Genomic DNA, 22,279 nt, shown 5'->3' on the forward strand with positions numbered 1-22,279 from the left:
CTTCTATAACAGAGTTCATTTTAAATTGACCCACTCTTCCATATGCCTTGGCTTCCCTCTGCCTTCCAGCCACTGTGCTGACCATGGCAGCCTCAGGAACAGTCCACCTGGCTTTTGGGATGCCACAGCCAGTGTTCCTCCACCACCGAGATGAACATGTCCCAGGACAGGGGAGGGTCTCAGCCTACTGCCTTAACTGATGTCAAATCCTGTGGGATTCACATGTTCCCTTTAACACAGTCAGAAAAGGTATAGAAATCTTCAAGCTGACCAAGTATTTTTAACATCTTCCTCCCTGTGTCCAGGGCCTGGCTGTGAATGTTGTACTATAAAAAGCCTCTTCCCTTTTTTTATAACTTTTCCAGCAACCTCTGGAGGCTGAACTCCTCAACCCTCCCTGTCCTTCAGATGGACAGCTTACTACCTCAGCTGCATTCCCAGCTCTTAGCTCTGCCCTAAAAGATCTGGACAGGATCAGACTATTGATGCTCATGTCATGAAACCATTCTCAAGTTTCATTGAGTGTGCATCTAGAAGTCCCTGGTACAAAGTGGTCAATAAATGTTCATCTTCTCATATGCCAACAAGTACCCTTAACTAGGCTGGGCATATACAGAAAGAGTCAGATAAATGACCTGAGGTAGCAGGGTAACATTAAACTAAAATTAGAAAAGAAAACTGGAACACTAACATATACATCCAAGAGAAACACAGCAGCGCTCACTGAATTCAAAGCCATGGAAGGTCTGCAGAGACCTCAGGCTTAAACTCTAAAATCAGAGAATTAAGTCAGAGCTTACTACAGTAAAAACTACCTTCACAGGTCCAGCAAGGACTACTCCTACCATTTGATACTTTCTGATCACACAAATACAGTAATGTTAGCTGTTTTGCATTTCCCCTGAGCAGCACACACAGTAAAGTCAATTAGATCACTCTGTAAATGTTGCTGGTATTCCATGATACTGCCTTCTCACGATCTGATGACTGTTACTATCATAAACAAAATAAGCAAACCTTGGTGACTGGTTACTCAAATTACTTAAATGCTAAGGATCTTGTTCGATGAAACACAACAGGGACTGTGGTTTCTTGAAAATATTGTTGAGGGTAAAAAAATAAAATCTGAAAAAGAGAAAAAAAATAACAACAAAATTAAAAAAAAAAAAAAAACTCCCTAAACCTCAGGTCAGGAAGTAGAAGGCAAACACAATAAACATGGCACACCTACATTATAAATGCACTATTGTGAGTTTGAAGACTGCTCCAGGGCAAGAAAGAAAACCTAAGTTATGAAAACAAAGCACCGCCTGGGAACAGGAGCTACTGCAGGGTGGAGATGAGAGCATGACGGCAGAAGGTTTTCCATCGTATGCAGTGTTCAACGGTTGCTTTTCATTTTTAAATGGAAGCGCATGCTCAGCATAGAGCACTGTCCCACAGGAAAAGAAGCACAAAACAACAATACAGTTACAACTCAGGAAAGACTAACTCACTCACATGTTTCGAAGACAAATTAGTGACATACCCTTTTTCTACTGGGAAATTAGCAATCTGTAAATCTAGTTTTAAATCACAAAGTGAAGGCAGCAGAACCCTAATACAAAGAGACTTTGCAGAAGCTACTATGGCTAATGCACAGCAAAACTTCAGACGACTCTCAGCAATGTAAATCCGTGTCTCCAGAATGACTCCAGCCAGCCTCAGAGAGCTCAAAGCTGTGGGGACAATATACTACTTGTTGTAAGCAACACCAGTTGACAGTCTGCTGACCTCCAGTTCTTTGAGACAATGTGGCACCTACAACTCAAGTGAGTCTTTCTCAAGGACCTGCAAACCTCTTTGGAATCTAAGTCATCTGGAGGAACAGGCTCCCTCCTCCCAGTCTCTGCAGCAATGTGGATTCTAACTTAATTGCCAAATAGTTGACTCCACTGGCTCAATCACTCTTACACTAGCCAACCCTTTGTAACGTTTTCAGCAGAGGTCTGTTCTTTTCCTATCTTAACCCCTTGACTCTCCTTTTACAATGCCCAGTCGCTCCTGCTTACACAGGAGTAGATCTCAACCCTTTAAGGTCCCCTAAGGGAGTTGCTCAATAAATCTCTTTTCACTAATTTATCTAATGTCTCATTTTATCTTTAACCATAGTAAGTGCCTTGGTTTCAGTGGGAAAAAAAATGTCCAGGGGTTACTCAATTTTTAAAATCCACATTAACATTATAGCAGAAAAATTTTCCAATGAAATGTAGAAGAACCCATAAATCAGCTACAGTCATTTATTTAGTGCGCTCTTCTAAAAGTTCCATAAAACATAGGAATATATGCTATTTAGTATAAGTCTAAAGGTTCAATCTTTTAAGATCAGGGTACCCCTGGTAAGAAGATAACATAATTCTATAAAACAAACTAAGATCGTATTTATTACCACTACAACAAATTCTCCACCTGGCATCTCCATGCTGCAAACTAGAGATCGTTTACCATTTCAGAGATCGCAAGCATGCTTCAGTGTAAAAAGAAATAGTTGTTAGATGCTCAAAACACTGTCTTAGGAAAGACATTGCTAACCTCCCAACTGCTAATGTACGCAATGTTTCAAAAACTCATTCTTCTACATCAAGAGAGATATTTAATCATCATAATGTCTATATGTAAAATGAAGAATTCGAAACACTCTTGACAGACTCTAAATTAAGTATCTTTCCTAACATTTACATTCCTATAAGTCAAATGACTTATGAAGTTCTATAATTATTTGATAGATAAAAATTCAATCAAAAGTACAAGGTTAGTTTGGGGGTTTTTGCACTTTTGTTTTGTTTTTGTTTGTTTGTTTTTGTAGTTGTTGCTGGTCACCTAATTTCACATCTAAACAGTTTATAATTATGCTGCAACAGCCCTGTGCCTTAAGATTTCCGAAAAGTCAATTAACATATGAAAAAAATCGCAAGGCTTTTCACAAAATGTGAGAGATATACACATCTAAATGACTTATTGTGCTATTAATAAATTGGCATATTATCAAGTCCCTTGAGCAACAGTGCACTCCTGCCAGAGAGTGTTCACACGGTCTGTGGAGACAAAGCATGCAGAAACCTGAAGCAAAGCTTCTCACACTCAGCTAGCAGAAGCTGTCACTGCTCCACTGTTCACCAGGAAAGGAGGTGCTGATCTTGATCAGTCCAAGACAAAACGGCTATCATTTTTGTTCATTTGCAATACTTTATTCTGTGCATTTTCTTACTATCTTTGAGCCAGGTATAGAAATAAAGATATATAAACTCCAGTGCATATGTAACAGGTAATAAAATTCATTGGGAAATAAATGAAAATGATAGCCATTTTTTTCTGCAAACTAAGAGATCAAGGGAACACATACACGCATCCATAAAAAGATCACTCGTTCCAACACAGAAACACATACACACATTCATAGCAAGATCTCAATATAATATAGCAAGTAAGGTTTCTAACAATTTTTGAACTTATGCTGAAATAAAAGTGTATAGTATGTTGAGAGCCTTAACATTTTTGCCTCTCATCTCTCAAGTTTGCTACTTAGTTAGTATTCTTTTCAAGTTGCAAACAATGTTCCATGGACTCCTTGCCTCCTGGCCTTTCCATCTCAGTCTAACCCTTCTGCTCCAGGTCAGGTACACAATACAAGGTTGGCTAGAAATGGTAATTGCAGGCATTCTTTTTTCATTTATCGTGTAAAGACAATATCCTAACATTGTCTTATCATGCTAAGTGTGATACATTCCTTATATTTCTGATATATAGTTTTATAATTAAAATTTAACAGTGCCCTAGGTTTGCTAAGAATTTATCATGACTGGATGTGAAATTATGCCCCGTGTCTCTTTTCTAATTATTGAAATAATATCAACACTTTTATTTAATATGTAAATATGTTAAGTTACATATAGGAAGGTTATTTAATAAACTGACAAAATTCCTGGGATAAACACATTTGTATGAATTCAATCCATTGCAGGATCCTTATGGGAGTATAATCAGCATTCTCTGATGTTTTAAATACTTTCCGGGGTGCTCTATGAATAAATCAAAGAAATACAGCACTATAAATAAAGCTGGGGCACATCAATTTAGGGCAATCTCTAAATACTTTATTTGTGGTCTTATTCATCAATCCATCAACAAATAGTTAACAAGGGCCTAGCATTCCAGAACCATTCTGGGTACTACAAATAAAGCAAGGAGCCAGAAACAAAACAGTAGCAAAACAAACCCAATGACCACAGAGCACCCTGTCTGTCTAGGGCTGTATCGAAGATAACATCCATGAATAAGCACTGCCGGCCATATTGCATCTGTCTTTAGTGACTAGTACCACAAATGGCTTTGAGGAAGGCACTCTATTTTTATTCCCATTCATGAGCTTGGCTGACCTGGCTTCTAAATGTAGACTGTTGATGAGAAAGATTTTCACAAAGCCTATTCCAAACTGCATTTCAAATAAAATTTGCTCACTGAAGCAAGAGAGTCTGTAACAATGATATTAAATTTGGTGAACTCTGTTTAAAAAAATACAACCAGAGAAGCTTTTTGTATTTCTATTAACTCTTAAAAATTTTACTTTATTATTACCTTAACCGTATGGGTGTTTTGCCTGCATGCATATATGTACTATATGTGTGCGATGTATATTGCACTTGGAGGCCAAAGAAGACCCCTGTACCTGAAGTTACACACAGTTGTGAGTTGCTACCATGTGGTTGCTAGGAATAAAAGCCTGGTCCTTAGGCTGGAGAGATGGCTCAGTGGTTAAGAGCACTGGCTGCTCTTCCAGAGGTCCTGAGTTCAATTCCTAGCACCCACATGATGGCTCACAACCATCTGTATTATGAGCCGATGCCCTCTTCTGGTGTACATAAAGACAGAGTATTCATATATTTAATTAATTAATTAATTAATTTAAAAAAGAAGCCTGGTCCTTTGGAAGAGCAGCCAGTGCTCTTAACCATGAAACAATCCCTCCAACCCCATCTACTGATGACTTTATTTTTATTTGCTGTTCAGTTTAGCTAGGAATTGTCGCAATTCACTAAGACTTAATGAGAAAGCTCTCCTGACTTGTCTTAGGACACATGTTTTTTGTTTTTTGTTTTTCTTAGTCTAACAAATATTATGGCTGAAACCAGCAGCATCAATGTAGTAGCTAGTTTCAGAAACCTGAGGATCAGTACACTCAACCATACTGCAGAAGGCCCAACAGCTACTTCAGATGCTATGCTGTGACCTCCTCAAGATATTTGCAGAATGATTTACTGGCTTAAGAGTTTTGTCTCTTTCCCCAATGCCTTAGAAAAAAGAGCAAATAGCTTAAATGAAGCAAAAGATACACACAGTGAGATACTAGATTTAAAATATTTGTTAAAAAATACTTGGGATATTATTGTCAAACCTAGTGTTCTTAGTTTATTAAAAACAAACAACTGAAATCTCATCATAGAACTGGAATTAAAAAATAAAATAAAATCAAAGGGTCAGCTAAGGAAAGGATTTTCTTGCTTTATTTTAACAGCAGGGGCATCATGGATAAGAGGGAGCAGTAAAGGAAGACAAAGGCATCCTTGATAAAGACAACTGTCAAGGAACAGCATTAACCCTTTCACCCCACAGTAATATTCCCCTGCTCAACAGTGCTATTTCAAAGATCATGTTTTCCACAGGTAAAACACAAAGAAAAAACTCTAGCTACCCAGTGGGTCAGGAAACATGTGAGAAGTTATGAAAACCCTATCAACAGTGTTTGTATCGCAGCTTCTGACCCTTTTAGGCTGAATGAAATGCTTTCCCTGCTGTGTTGCGAGAGTTCACAAAGACATGTCACTGCATGCTTTAACCTCTGCTCTTGGATTAGCATACTTTTAGAGAAAATGATATAACCATTTCATTTTCAAGTAAAAAGGTATCTTTAAAGATTATGTCTAATTATTCTTCCATGATTTAGAATTGAACTCAGTCACTAAATGTGTAGCAACTTTTTATCAAGGGCTTTAGTTTGTGTCTACTCACAAGGGTGAGAAAAATACAATTAAGTCTGGGCTGATGCAGGATTTTCTTAAATTAAAAAAAAATAAAAGACCACCCTCCCTGGAGAGACAAAATCCTTTAATTGCATCAAAATATCTTAAATATGGAGTCAGAAATTTAATAAAGGGATAAGAGGATTAAAGTGAAGAACATAGTACAATTAGAAGTAAGCCCAAGTTTATTTAGCAATACTTATTCCTACTTAAAATTCAAAATTGAACAATTCTAGTCAGAGCTTAAGACAATTCACCAAATAAGAAAGTGAGAAACACTTCTCATCAAAGTGAAATTGAAAACAATGCATAATGCAGACTCATTAAAAACACTTCTATGCATGTGTTCACTCAAATGATTGCCTTACATTTAGTAACTCCAGTCTTTTCACAACAGTATATTCCTTGTCATAAAATCAAAATGTAATTTTGATTACATCTATTTATTTATTTGGAAGAAAGGGCATGCCACACGTTATGTATGTGGAAGTCAAAGGGCAACTTCTGGGAGCTGTTTCTCTCCTTCTACCATGTGGAATTGAAGGATTAAACTAAGGTGGGTGGCTTGGCAGGAAATGCTTTTACCCACTTTGCCAAGTGTCATTCTGCAAAGAATCCAACATTATAATCACAAGGGAGCATATGGCTAGCCCAAACCAGCAAACTGAAGATGACTACTTGCCAGTAAGTGCAAATAGAGTAGCTTAATCTGCATTTTAATATGCCATATATTGTTCCTCTTCCCCTTTTAAAACTATGAACAATTACATTTTAATTTTGACCTAAATAGTGTGTGTGTGTGTGTGTGTACATGCCACATTTTCACTATCCATCCATCTATTAATGGACAACTAGATAAATAATAAATCCTTGATCTAGTGAATAAAGAAGCAATAAATAGGGTCTGGAAAGATGGTTCAGAGTTTAAGGGCACTGGCTATCTTCCAGAGTCCTGGGTTCATTTCACAGCACACACATGGCAGCTCTCAATTTCCTGTAACTCCAGATCTGACACTGTCACAAGCCATGCATGCAGACAAAATACCAATGGGTACAAAAAAAGTGACAGATATAGGGGTGTGAATATCTCCATGGTAGGGTATATATTTCTCTAGATATATGCCCAGGAGTGAAATAGCTGGGTTATATGGTAGTTCTATTTTTAATTTTAGAAGAACCTCCCAACTTATTTCCATAATTGCTGTATTAATTTTTACTCATCATCAGTGAATAAATGTTCCTCATTCTCCACATCCTCTCCCACATATGTTATCAGACTCCATTCTTATTCAGTGAGGGGATGCACTGGTTACTTTTATGTCACCTTGAGAGAGGAGGCCTGTTTTTTGTTTTTGTTGTTTTAGGAATTGGAGAAAGAGTGACTCTCGGGATGAGGGGAGGTGGAGGGACTGGGAGGAGAGAAGGTAGAGGAATCTGAAGTTGGGAGTTAATGTATGTAAAAAATTAATATTATAAAGAAAAGGCCTCCATAAGACAGATAGGGCTGTAGCCAAACATGTAGGGAATTTTCTTAGTGAATGATGGGGGAGGCACCAGACCAATGTGGGTGGAGCCACCTTTGGGCAGATGGTGTAGGTTCTATATAAAAGCAGGCTGAACAAGCCGTAAGGAGCAAGCCAACAAGCAGCATCCCTCTGTGGCCTCTTCATCAGCTTCTGACTCCAGGCTCTTGCCATGTTTGAGCTCCTGTTAAGATTTCTTTTGATTCTGAATAGTGATGTGGGAGAGTAAGCCAAATAAACCCTTTCCTTCCCAAGTTGTTTTTGGTCATGGTGCTTCATCACAGCAACAGAAACCCTAAGACAGGTATTTTCTCAATTTTCATTTCCCTGATGGTTAAGGATATCGAATAGTTTATAAAATAGTCATTAGCCGTCTGTGTAATCACAAAATTTGCAGGAAAATGGATAGACATAGACTGTATAATATTAAGCAATGGCACACAATCTTCAGAAAGAAAAAAAAATCCTGCATGTTTGCCCTCATATATGTAACCTAGCCAATAACATATAGGTATATATGTAACAAAATGCACATCTGAATACAGTACAATATGTAGAAAAGGGGACAAGGAAGATTTTATATTAATAGATAAGGAAGGCATGAAGCAGATAATGGACACAAGTTATGAAAGATGACATAAAGCTAATTGATTTTCTAGTACTATCATTTTGTTGTGTTTTGTTTGTTTTGGTGGTCGATACCTGCATAAAGAAAAACAAAATCACAAATTTATAGGCAAATTGATAAAATTAGAAAAATTGCATTGAGTGAGATAACCCACAGCCAGAAGAATGGATGCTGTGTGTTCTCTCTCACCTGTTGGTCCTAACCCCAAATCGTCAGATTTGAGTATGCAGCAGACACCAAACACAGGAGCACGGTTAGGAGTGGCTGGAGAGAGGACTAGCATGCTATGCCTGGCTGAAAGGGACAATAGGAGGCTCTTAATTGAAAAGGAAGGAAGGTCAATACAGTAACAGAAAAAGAGAAAGGACAAATAACACTAAGATTGTTTGATAAATCCTTGAGGTATCATATTATTTTATATTTACCTAGAAGTATATGATATATATATTGATATATATATATATATACACACACACAGATGTATGTGTATATATACAAGTGTACACATACATATATGTATATATCTGTAACATATATACCTGGATACACATATATGTGTGTATATAATGAAATTATGCTGTTGCTTGGTTTGACAGTACTTTCATTTAAGTTCTTCATTAGCATAGTTCAATTGACTCTCAAAATAATATAAGCTATTATTGTTGCCCTTGCTTACATCTCAGAGAGTGAAGGAAAACCCCTCCTGCTAAATACACTGCACACTTAGGACATAGGGCTTAAAAATTTGAGCAGTATCTAATCTCAAAGCCTCCATTCTTTGGTAGCTAGGATTAGAATGTGAAATGCAAGCTCCCAAGGAAAGGAAGCAACCAATAGCGCTTATCCACATGTGATATCAATCATCCTAAACAATGAGTAGAGTGGCAAAATACCTTTTGTCAGCATGATAGTGCTCCTCATATGTTTAGAGTTACCAGCAGCTGTCTAGATGGACTTAAGGCCCCGGAACAGGAGTGAGATTATGCCTGCTACTAGACACCTAGCAACGCACCAAGTCATAAATCTTAGAGAACCTATTCCATCACTCTACTAGATCAGCACCCTTCCCAGCTGTGTTCTAAAACTTATCCTTATAGCAACAGTAAGTGTAGCTTTACTCCTCATCAAAGAAGCTGCTCTTTTCAGCAAAAGGAGACCATCTCACAAAGCCATCAGTGGACCAATAGATATATCTACATTACAATTTTTGAACCTAAATGCTCAGGCACTTCACCGAATCAGGGATAGAAAAACTGTAAGATGCAGAACAGTAAGCCACCAATAACTTGGGTTTCATGGAAATGACAGGGAAACTACATCTATATCAAAACAACATAACTACCTACATAAGACCTAAACAATGACAATATCAACAGACATGATAGTGTGTAGGTAGAAATCTCAGTGAGTCTCACCTCTAGACAAAGAGCTACAGGCACATAATGATTGCCAAAAAAAGGGAGAATTAGTTTCTCCCATAAATGAGCCCTCCGTGTAGCCATCTCATACAAACTGACCAGCCTGAAATCATATACACAAAAGAAAAAATTAATTCATCCAGTTGCATTTAAATATTTATTTACACTAATGTATGTTATAATAATAATCACAGAAGATGTCCTCAATTTGAGAGAGGGTAGGGTAAACATAGGAGGAATTGGAAGGAGGAACTGGAATGGAAAAAGTGATATAATATTTTAACTAAAATATATTAATACATGTATATATATTCAATAGTGAAACTATGATACCCATGTAAGATCTACAGTTTCAGAAAGGCTATTCTGGCATTATAGAAATTCACTGAATACTTTAAGCTATGGGTTGGGTTAACTTTGGTATGTAAATTTTTTATTTGTAACTTTTAAATAATAAAGCTTATTAAATAAAAAGATAGAAAAAAAGTAAATTTCTAAGATTTTAATTTGTGTGTTTCCTTTTGGTTTTGTTTTTTTTTTTTCATTTTTAAGATTTTTTTTTTTTTGAGACAGGGTTTCTCTGTGTAGCCTTGGCCACCCTGGACTCACTTTGTAGGCCAGGTTGGCCTCGAACTCACAGCAATCCACCTACCTCTGCCTCCCAAGTGCTGGGATTAAAGGTGTGCACCATTTTGTTTTTCACCATGCGTATGAGTCAGTGGGTGCATGCCTCAGATTCCCCTGGGGCTGGAGTTACAAGTGGTTCTGAGCCACTCAGCCTGAGAGCGGGGAACAAACAAGGGTCCTCTCCAAGAACAATTTGCACTGTCTACCTCTGAGCCATCTCTCCAGCTCCAGGCCTTAACTTGAATACTTTCAATAAAAAAGTCTCTCTGGTAAATAAAAAAATATTAAACATACCAAAAAGGCAGCATGTCTTATATATTTGAGTATCTACTTTGAGATGTTTTTCCATACATTAGTCTAAAATAAAAAATTAAAAATAATTTTTAAAATAAATGATAAGATGCAAACGACGGTAATATATAATTTTAACTGAAAAAAAAAAGAGTTGTTTTGTAGTTTTATTATCAAACTTTGATTCCCTATATTCTTCCTGATAGAGTTTCAGAATGATACAGTGGCTATAACTTATAAAAATGGCAGGAGTTAATAATCATGAATGGTGCCTTTGTAAAACATCTGTTTTCCTGCCCATTAAGAGCAAGAGTATAAAAGGAGTTACTGTTGATATGTTTGTTATTCAAGCAAATCACATATTAATAGCATCAGTGTACAGTCATCATTCTCCACTCAGCAAGAGGAAATTGAAGCTTAATTAAAACATATTTCCTCACCACTTGTCAAAGGTGAGTAATTAGATGAATGAAAAACTAATAAACCTCACCATCTCCTAGACACAAGCTTGTAGCACACATTGCTCCTTTCTCTCCGAGTATCAGGGGAGCATGAGCCCCACTGCGCTCACTGTGATTATACCAGAAATGCCGAGAGGATACTGTTATACTGGACTGTCCTCAGCAGCCAAACAGCCACCTTCTTGGGGAGTACAGCTGCGCCCAGGTGGAAAAGATCATCTCGGCCGGGCTTGACTATTGACAACCGTTATCCCCTCATAAAGCGTGGAGAGGGTTGGTTATCCTATGGTCTCATATACCTTCTGTTTATAACTCTGCCCTAATTTCAGGTTGCCTCCTGCTGGGGCTAGAGTATATAAACCTGGAAGGGCTAAAAGAAGGGGCCCCATCTATACAGCCATGGAAAGTCATCATCATCCCTGTAGGGAGAGACTTTCCAGTGCTTACATTTTCCCAGGTAAAGAGAGATTTTAGCAATGGATTCTGACTAGGCAGATGATCAACTTTTATAGTGATGACTGGAAGCAGGAAATACAATAGGACCAAACGATACTATCTCTCAAAAATCCCTCCTGGAAAACTGTCCTTAGGCAAATTATTCACTTGTATTTAAATGATTTATTCTTGTATCTAAATTTCATATAATAAATATCTAATGGTTAATAAGCCCCCAAATATATCTTTGTACTATAAGCCTTGTTGACCTTAACTTAGAATGTCTCTCCCCACACCCCACTCCCACGCCACCAAGGCTTCCAAAACCACAAGCATATGATATTCTCCACTTGATTCATTCAAACCCTGTAATTTTAGAGTTCCTTACACAACTGTACCTACAGTTTGGAAAAGTAGCTTTCCATAAATTAAGCTGAGAAAGGTAGTTCTGTCATTCAACTGGTATTTAAAGAAAATCAACATGAAGCTACTGCCAATGGGTATTTTTCACATGAATGCAACACACTTTATAATAATAGCACATATATTTGGAAATGCTATATTTTCCCATGGACTGGTTATTTAGTTTGAATAGGCTATTATTTATAGTTTTTCCCCCCATTTTATCAAGATAACAGGATTTGGATAAAAGTGGAAATCAAATCATACTTTTAACTTTTCATTAGCATTAGCAGTATGGTAGTGAATACAATGGACAATTTCTAGGAAATCAGATCACTCAAAATGAAGTGTGTGCTTTTAGTAAATCCATAAGCAAGTCATCGCTTAAGATCATCAGCTGTCTGTCCCTGGCTTCCTTATATGGCTAGTTCTAACGTACTGTAACAATGCTATTTTCAAAAAATACTCTCTCAGGCCTCTGGGACCCAACACTTCCTGAGTTATAAGCTTTTAACATAATTGATCTCAACTTTCTCAAACGAGACACTCTCATATTATAGGAATTATAATTCAGACCTCATGAATCTGAATGAAGTATTACAGTCGCCTATAAGTGTATACATTCTAAATTGATATGCTCTTCTAATAGCAATTCTTAGATTGTGGCATTATATGAGAAAAATGAAGTTTCATTAAAAGTATATAACAGGAATATTTTATAAATAACTATGATTGGGTGATGACAATTTTTATATTTTAAAATATTGGTTTTTATCTTCAGTCTATTCAAAGAAGTTCCAACATCTATCCACGATTACACTATTTTCATGATTTTATGAAATTTGCTTTTCTATACTGAAATGTTTTTAATATATTGAGTTAAATAAAACAAGATATCCATAATCCACAAATCTGAGATAATATACTTAACTATATAGTTGTTTCCTTTTTTGTGGTATCTCAAGTTAATCTCTCCATCAGTTTCCTAAGCATGTGGGACTACTGACCTGTACTATAAATTCCTGTGATTTCACTCATAACTCCTGAAGTCTTTAAGCCTGCTATTACTATATGAAAAAGTACAGTAGACCTCTGTTGAGCTTCCTTACTTCCTGCACAGAAGCTTTCCTGTATCACGTAACTTGGCTCGGCAGGCAAGGGAACACTACCATGGCCTTCTCTTCCAACTCTTCTAACACATTTTGTCTGTCAAATAGTCTATAGTTAAGTCATCTTTACAGATGTGAAAAGAGAGGGTGGGGGAGAATGTTTATATAGTACAAACTGGTTAGTTATTTTAAAACTTATAGCCTTGTGATTTCATGTAGGTTCATCAACCAAGCTGTGAATTCCAGGAGGACTGAAACCCAGGCTTTGTGTTCAGCATGGTGAGGAGTTGGCTGTAGACAATAGGAAGTCAGTTAGTAAGCTGTGTGTCAGGACTTAGGATGAAGGAAAGGATTTGAAAGAAAATTAAAATGCAAAGTTTGAGGTTGAGCCACATGAGGCTACAGTGCTATAAAATGCCTTTGAAGGTTCCTTGGAATGCATGACTTACATTTAAAACATTTATTTTTATTAGTATGTTTAATTTAAACTTAGTATCTAAGAGAACATGGCTATTTATAATTGAGATGAAAATCTACGTCACAAGAATCATCAAATGGTTGAAAATCAAAAACAGAAAACTATGGCTGAATATGCTCATTTCATTATTGTGGTTTTTTTTTTACTTATACATGACTTACCTGTCTCCTTATTAAAAAATAAAATTAGATAATGATGCCACTACACTATGTGTAACGTGAAATTAATGAATGGAAAGCAATTGTAAACATACTGTAAAATTAAATTTCCTTTTTTGGCTTTCTACATTCCACTGTATATATCTAGCTATATATTCATATGGCCAATGAATAAACACATATATGTACTTAAGTATACATATATTTTTAATGTACACGCATATGTATATTAATAATTTTCATATTTAAATATTTATAGACCTAATTCAATTTTGAATACCTGAATTTACATGAAGACATCAGCAGTAAATTAGGATGCAGCTCATTATATTAGCACTTTACTAGTATTGCGGTTGGCAGAATCTGATGTGGCTTCCAACAGTCGCCAACACCCAGTACCTACGCCTGCATGTAACACCCTTCCCGAGGGGGGGTGGCGCCTGGGAACTTGCCTCTGATCTACAGAATAAAGACATGACGAGTTGTTGCTTGGTTATGAAGCTAAGGGAGAAGGGGAGTTCAGTCTTGTTGGGCGGCTCCTTTGCTAGCTCTGCTGTTGTAAGACTCTCCGTGAAGAAGTTCTTGTGAGCAGGAAGAACTAAGGTCCCAGTGACCCTAGTGAACGCACTGAGTTTAAAAGGAGATCATTTCTAAGACAGGTTTGGTGACGGCAGTCGTGACAGTGACCCAGAGACAGATGGTCACCAGGATCTATGGAGTAAAACTGCTCTCAAGCTTCTAAACAGTAAATGATAATAGAAGTCATTCCCGAGTGAATTAGCTCAAGAATCTCCCATATTGTACTTCCTGTGAGAATACATGTTTTCATTTTCAGACATAATTTGTTCCTTTTTACCACAAATAAAATAGATATGTTAACTAATCACTGTGTCTAATACTGCATTTCATTTGGATATGCTCCAGGAAGCTAATCTGTTGCCATTTTCAGAGTTTACCAAATGAGCCAACCAAATTCCTTAAAAAATAATTCTGTTTTTCAAACTTAGAAAAATTACTAACTCTAACAATAAAAATCCAAGTAATATTAACAAGTGAAAAATATTTTATCTAATAAAAATCCCATACCCAGTGAAGAAAGGAAGGAGGGAGGGGAGGGAGGGAGAAAGACAGGGAGAGAGAGAGAGAGAGAGAGAGAGAGAGAGAGAGAGAGAGAGAGGAGCTTAATTACTCTGAACAAGGCCTTGTGAGTTTCTGCAAACAGATTCAATTCTGTATGTGTGGATGCATGCTTCAGGGCTCTGTTTAGTGCTGCACATTGGGGGGTATATGCTTCAATGCCCTATTCAATGTTGAACACTGGGATACCAGCGTCAGTGTTGTACTCAGTGCTACATGTTTGGGTGCATGTTTCAGTGCTGTGTTCAGTGTTGCATGTGTGGGTGCATGCTTCAGAGCTGTGTTCAGTGTTGCATGTGTGGGTGCATGCTTCAGAGCTGTGTTCAGTGCTGCATGTGTGGGTGCATGCTTCAATGCTGTGCTCAGTCATGCATGTGTGGGTGCATGCTGCAGTGCTGGGTTCAGTGCTACATATGCGGTTGCATGCTGTAGTGCTGTGTTCAGTGCTGCATGTGTGGGTACATGCTTCAGTGCTGAGTTCAGTGCTGCATGTGTGGGTGCATGCCTCAGAGCTTTGTTCAGTACCACATGTGTGAGTGCATGCTGCAGTGCTGCATTCAGTGATACTTGTGTGGGTGCATGCTTCACTGCTATGCTCAGTCATGCATGTGTGGGTGCATGCTTCAGTGCTGTGGGAACAATCATCTGTTCACTCAGTTACCATAATTAAAACCCAGAAATCAGCTCACTGAAGAAAACAAAGGCTAACTCCTCCAGTCTCACTGAATGCTTGCTTGATTATCTCATTGTTCACTTGCTTCTTTCTTTAGTGTTTAGCAGCATAGAGATATCTCTACCTACCCTGTGAACAAGCCTGTGCTCTTAAAGGATGATACCAAATAACACTTCAGGATAGAAAACAAATTCAGTCCTTGGAGATAAATATATCTTAGAGATGTTGGACTTGTGTGTGCATTTCCTTCAAGGACACTTACAATGATTACAAAGATTCAGGACCCAGGCTGTTTCTAGATAGCTCTCAGAGCTCACACAAAACACTTAGAAAAGACAACAAAGGATAATAGCATGTAACCCACCAAGTACAGTAATCTGATATATTTGTGGTGTAAGACATATTTATATAACTTTATTAAATATAATGTTGCTACAAGGATTTACTTTTTAGTTTCATATCTGTTTGGGGGGAATTTATATGACTTTCATAAGCCTTTCACAAATTACTAAACAAAAATGTACAGAAAGGCTTTGTTAACTTCGCTTTCTACTGTATGACTTTAATGTTATCTGTAATAACATGAGAAGTTGGAATTCGGAAGCAGAGCCAGTGGAATGCAGACTAAACTCCAATCTGCTCAGTTGCTTTCTGTAGCTCTGCCAACTGCAAAGTCCTTTCCTGTCTTCCCGCCTGTGAAGGTGATCACAAACCCAAGCATTCTTTTCTAAACTTCTATTGTCTCTTTGTCTCTGATCAAAACCACCAAAAGACTGTTGAGCAGGAAGAAATAAAAATGAGAATACCCATCTATAGACTTAATTCCAAGTGCCCCACCTTGTAGAGATGCTCCCCTCCACCCCGTTTCTGGGTAAATACAGCTCTCCTCTGGTTGTCTTTCATTTTAGTTTTATTATGCTGTCTAGAAGAAAATGAGTATTGTCTCCCTAAACAATATAAAAGTATACTAAATCTAAGACTAACTTATCAATGAAAGAAATAAAAATAGTACAGTGAAACTCATGGTCATACAAGGAAAAGAAAACAAGAGACTCAGGATTTTGATTTAACAGGCATCAGAGTGAGACCTGCAGTGTCCCTTGGCAGGACCAGCATACTTTCACGTCTCATCTTCTCCACTTACATTTTGTTCTGTTCAGTGGTTTATTTGCATGGCTGATATGGGGCTTCAACATATAAATCAGGCTGGTCTCAAAGTCATAATCTTCCTGCCTTGTCTCATGAATACTGGGAGTATAGGCAAGTTATACCATGGATAGCATCACACAATGGTTCTAAGGCCTAAGCTTTCCAAATGTAGCATCTTTACATAAATTGTCAAACACTATACAGCTTCTTCTTTAGTGCAGAAGCAAAAAGACATTTTTCAATAGTAATAGGTTCAGAAAACACTTTAGCCTTGAAATCATATATTTGCTTTGACCTTGAATACCTGAGGTTTTAAAATACATGTACAGAGTAGAAAACTATGGGACTTTATAAAGTTTATAGTCTATAAAAGTTTTATTATAGCTCATATATAAAAATCATAAGAATGTGTACTTGTAAATATTTACATTAAGAATAACTATAAAATATTTTAGGCATCAATAAAATAAGTCTGAAAATGCTTATTGGCTTAAAACATTCATACCTTAAATATTAGATATGAATAAATTCATAACTATATAAGACACAGACTTTCAGATAATTAGAATGCATTCCTCCAATAGAATTTTGTATTTTACAACTCTATAGCAAAGTCAGATTAAAAATAATAAAGAATACAGCTTTGTTTTTTAAGACAATGTCTCAAACTATTGACCTCATACTCCAGACCTCTGCATGATAGGCTTACCAATGTGCTCTACCATCCTGGATGAGAATAGCCTTAAACTGACAGAGGTACTTTGAGGGACTTTACAGGCCTTTTCTCAATTCCATCTTGGGTAGCTTATAAAAACCTGGCTTTGCAGTTCTCAGCTCAGAATCACAGAGATCTGCCTAAGAGCAAGCAATGGATTTCAAACTCTTCTGATTTTAAGCAAGCCTGTTTTCCAACTAAGGATATATCTTGGGTACAGAGACACAGAGATATCTCCCTCCATCTCAGCCCTTAGGTACTCAGAGCATGCTGGGTATTGGAGTGCTGTATTAAAGCTGCTGGATTCAGCAGGTAAAAACCACAAGGTATTAAGTTCAACTCAAACTGCATATAAGCAAATGTGAAATGCATGTGTATCTCATGTGATATGTAGAACACATTTAATACAATCATCGTTCATGGACTAGGAATTATAACTCAACAAGGTATTCAACATTTACCTGGCAATTCTACTCTCCACTGGAAAGCTGGCTGCAGTGCAAGCAGACACTTTGTACCTGATGTGAGTAATACAGTCCTGAAGGTTCCAGGGATTGGATATGTTCTCTCCCTCATTTTGAGCTTTGCCTAAATAAATTTTATTTCACATCTGCACACTGTGGTGTTAGCATTGTTCATACCTAAGTCCCTTGTAAAGATGGAAAATGATTTATAATTCCTACCATATTTGTATACTATAAACCAAAAATTACAGTACATTGAGAAAGAAATATTCCTGACCAAGGACACAGAATGAAGTTCCTATTCTACCCGTCATCCATCTGTGAGCAAGGATCTGTATTCTTTGGAGCTTGGGGAGCTTGACTTTCACAGCCTCTATAGTTTCACCATCTTAGATTTCCAGGATCCTTTGAAAACTAAAATGTATCATCCTTTTAGTGGCTAAACTGGGTTCATTTATATATATTTTAGAAGCAAAGCTTACAGCTACATCATAAAGAACACCGAAGTTCTCCCTATCAGACTGTCTTTATATTTTCTAGACTCACTAACTTGTACAGACAAGCTGATGTCACTTTCACCTCATACCATCATTGTACTTCAGACTTCTGTGTAGGGTTGCGAATGGCACACCATGCCTGTAGTGATGATAACCGTTATACTTAATTCAAATGTATCTATTTAAAAATATGCCTGCAGACTAATGGCATACCTTAGATAATTTCAAAAAATGTATAGTTGTATATGAAAACACATTATTTTGCTGCTTTCTCACACATAAGTTTAAATTTTTTGTTTGATTTTTACATTTGTGTACAAACATGTGTCCACATATATGCACACATGTACGCAGGCCAGAAAAGGGTTTCAGATCCCTTGGACCTGGCATTACAGGTGGCTGTCCCCTGTCCAACAGGGATGTTGGAAAATAAACTCAGGTCCTCTGCAAGCTCTTTTAAATGCTGAGCTATCTCTCTATCTCCTACCAATAATTTTAAATATCTGTGACTAACAGGAAAGCTAGTAATGAATCATATTTATTCCAAACCACCCCAAAGCAATTGTCAGACTTAACTAAATCATCTACGTGAGACCTCAAAAATAAAACTAGAAAGTAGTCACATGTCTGATGACAGCTATGTGTGCACAAAAGACAATTGTAACTTCTCTACGAGAGTCTCCAAATGTTGTACAAATCCCATCTCTTCGTATAAAGAGTGACTAGGAGCCAAGCATCTTGCCTTCCACTTTAACTAGCTTGTTGCTACTAGCATAACAACAAATGCTTTTCTCTAGCTAAGTGCTGTGCTCTGTCAAAATGTAGATGCCAGGCACTCACTTTAAGTGCTTAAGTAACATGTACTTGGAGAAAACATTTGATCACTACTATTAGGAAAACAACTTAAAATTAAGTAATTTCAGATTTGCCACAAGGCATGAGTAATAATTCTACAATGATTTCCCATAAAATAGAGGACCTCAGTTAAATCTGAAGTTTAAATTTCAATTTGGAACATAATTACAAATTTATCTGAAGTATTTTTGTTTAGCAAACATCACAACCTTATTTGAACTACCTAAATAGCCAGCTTATTACTTTCTTTGGGGGTTTTGTTTCCTTAATTTTCTGAAGGGAATTTCATACATGAATGTTATATTTACATCATCTTCCCCCCTCCCTTTCTCTTCCCATACCTCCCAATCCCTCTCAAATTCATGCCTGCCTCTTTAATTATTGCTACATATATGTATATATTGTTACATACACATATACAAGTGCATATGCATAAATATATTACTTGTACACACACAGACACACACAATCTATGAAGGTCATAGCCTACTAAGATCATTCAGTGTTGCTCATATATACGTATGTTTAGGGCTGGCTATCTTGTACTCTGTTTTCTGTCTCTCAGCAGCCAAGAATCACTGAAGCTCTTCATCAAAGGGTGGGGCCTTGGGAAACTCCCCCCACGCCAACTGATGTTACCTTTTATGCAGATCTTGTTTAGACAGCAATATTGTTGAAATTTCATGGGTGCAACTTTCCTGCGACGTCTAGAAGACACTGTCTAGCAGTAGGTACCTTGTTCCTCTGCCTCTTAGAATCTTTCTTCCCCCTCTTTCATGAGTTTTCCTGAGCCTTTGGTATAGGAGTTACATTATAGATGCATCAACTGTGGCCGAGCATGCCAGTTGTCTGTTTGGACTTAAGGCCTGCTCAATAGGAGGGAAATTATATCTAACACTGTAAATCTAGTCTAGTCAACTATCTGTGGCTGGAACAGTAATTGACTCTAGAAGACAACCTACTATTACTGTTCTCCTAAACTAATACAATAATAACAATCTGTATTGTAAATAGTTGTCATTTCATCTAACCCCCGCCCCCCCCCCCTTCTGAGACCAAGTTTCTCTGTGCAACCTTGGCCATCCTAGACTTGTTTTATAGGCCAGGGTAGCCTCGAACTCACAGTGATCTGCCTGCCTCTGCCTCCCTTAGTTGTCCTTTCTTATACCCACAGATAGGGGTAGTTCTTACCCCTCATTAAAGAAGTTTCTTCTTGTAATTGATGGACATTATCACAGAGATCCACAACTGGTCAAAATGCAGAGCTTACATCTTTTCTCTAAAACATTTGTTTGGTTTTTATTGACATCCTACAGCTGAGAGGTTAGACACGTGACAGCCCATGAAGAGAGAAATAAGTCTATGTGACTGTATGTGCTCATGAGAGTGCACGCATGTTCTCCCGAGTACAGCACACATGTGGAGATTAGAGGACAAACTCAAGTGTCAGCCCCTCTCTTTTACCTTGCATGAGGCACTGTCTGTTGTTACTCTTTGTACCAGGCTAGCTGACACAAAAATTCCTGTGGATTCTCCTGTCTCCGCCTCCCATTTCTTTTTAAGAGCATTGCGGTTACAGCCTCGTCCTACAGCAACAGCTTTTCCCACAAGTTCTTGTTGTTCAACCTCAGCTTCTTAGTCTTGTATGCAAAGGCCTTAGCTCCAGAAAGCTCTCCCAGCTCCAGATGAGCCTTTTCCAGCCATCAGGTTTTTTTTGTTTGTTTGTTTTTGTTTTTTACCATCAACGTCCATATCAAAATCACTTCCAAACTATTAGAAGTATGAAAACACACACTCTGTAAATATTAACACTTTAAATACCTGTGAGTAATTTAGGAGGAGTCCGCTTAATAAAATATTCCTTTCCTTCACTTCCCTTGCTAATTCCCGAATCCACATCAGGCTCTCCATCTTCTGAGTGAGCGGCACCAGTGTGAAATCAAGGCAATGCACCTGCAAACATAAGCACAGTGAAGAGTGATGCTCAAATCACAACTGCGATGTTCTCTTCATCGTGTTAATACAGGTTACTAATTCGCAATGTCCTTTAGACAATAAGTGCTTTATAACATGAATAACTTATCCCTCTTAAATATGAGGTAAATAGTCAATGAGAATATTAATTTTAGATACACCAAGATGGGAAAAGATGTTTTCTTCAAGGCTGCCAAATACAAACAGCCAAAACACTAAGAATGTAACATTTATATAATTCCTGGTTGTTTCATGGATCTTTCTGCTTTAGGTAGTTTACTGTCTATATGTATAATATTACAAATGTATATGTAAAAAATAAAAAATATTTAATAAAAAAGAAAAAATCTCTAACATTCTGTTGCAAATCATACCAGTTATATAAAAATACAATTCCAGTAATTCAGTTTAACTCATGATCTACAACAAGGTTCGCTATTTAATAGCCTATGTAAACTAGTAAAAATCAAAGGAAGTAAATAAATATGTACAGTATTTTAGAATATCTGATATCTCTAATAAATAATTTGCTATGATTTATAATAAGCCCAGGGCATTTTTCTATAGAACATTGTTTCCGGCAATATCAGCATTCTAGAAAATATGGCAATTTAGTGAGGAAGGACTCAGTTATCTCTAAGGAGCAGGCCACTGGGAGTTTGACCATGCTCCAATGAGTATATGGGCAACACAAAATGGGCTTGTGTGTGTGTGTGTGTGTTTTTTTTTTTTTTTTTTTTTGAGGAGGGTATAAGGGTAGGAGGTTGGATCTAGGAGGAATAAGAAGTTAGTGGTCAGGGTGCATTGTGTGAAATTCCCAAATAATCAATAAAAACATTGTTAGAAAAGCAAATTAGTTAAAAATAAAAACAAGTAATTAAGATTCAAAGGATCTCAGAGTGATGCTTGCTTATTTTTCTGAATTATTATAGTTTTTTCCAAGATAATTTGTTAAGTGGAAACATAACAAATTACTCTTATAGGAAACTGCCTAATTTAGTGTTTTTCAACCTGTGGGTCGCCATCCCTTTGTAGGTTGAACAACCCTCTCATAGGGTTGCCTAAGACCATGGAAAAACACACATGTTTATATTACTATTCATAACAGCAGTAAAATTACAGTTGTGAAACAGCAACAAAATAACTTTATTCTTGGAGGGTCACCACAACATGAGGATCTGAGTTAAAGGGTCACAGCATTACGAAGGTTGAGAACCACTGGCATAAAT

General features: G+C 37.2%; 1 protein-coding gene across 3 annotated transcripts in view; it reads right to left on the bottom strand.

Moving 5' to 3' along the window:
* The window catches only part of CRPPA (CDP-L-ribitol pyrophosphorylase A), a 298,335-nt gene that overhangs the window by 126,314 nt on the left and 149,742 nt on the right, over positions 1-22,279 (bottom strand). For all 3 annotated transcript variants that reach the window (XM_084791215.1, XM_084791217.1, XM_084791216.1), the window contains one exon: positions 20,898-21,029. In XM_084791215.1, the coding sequence (XP_084647341.1) occupies positions 20,898-21,029 (132 nt within the window). The remainder of the gene's footprint in view (positions 1-20,897; positions 21,030-22,279) is intronic.

The sequence above is a fragment of the Acomys minous genome (assembly GCF_964271855.1).
Source record: "Acomys minous genome assembly, chromosome: 8".
NCBI classification, from domain to species: domain Eukaryota; kingdom Metazoa; phylum Chordata; class Mammalia; order Rodentia; family Muridae; genus Acomys; species Acomys minous.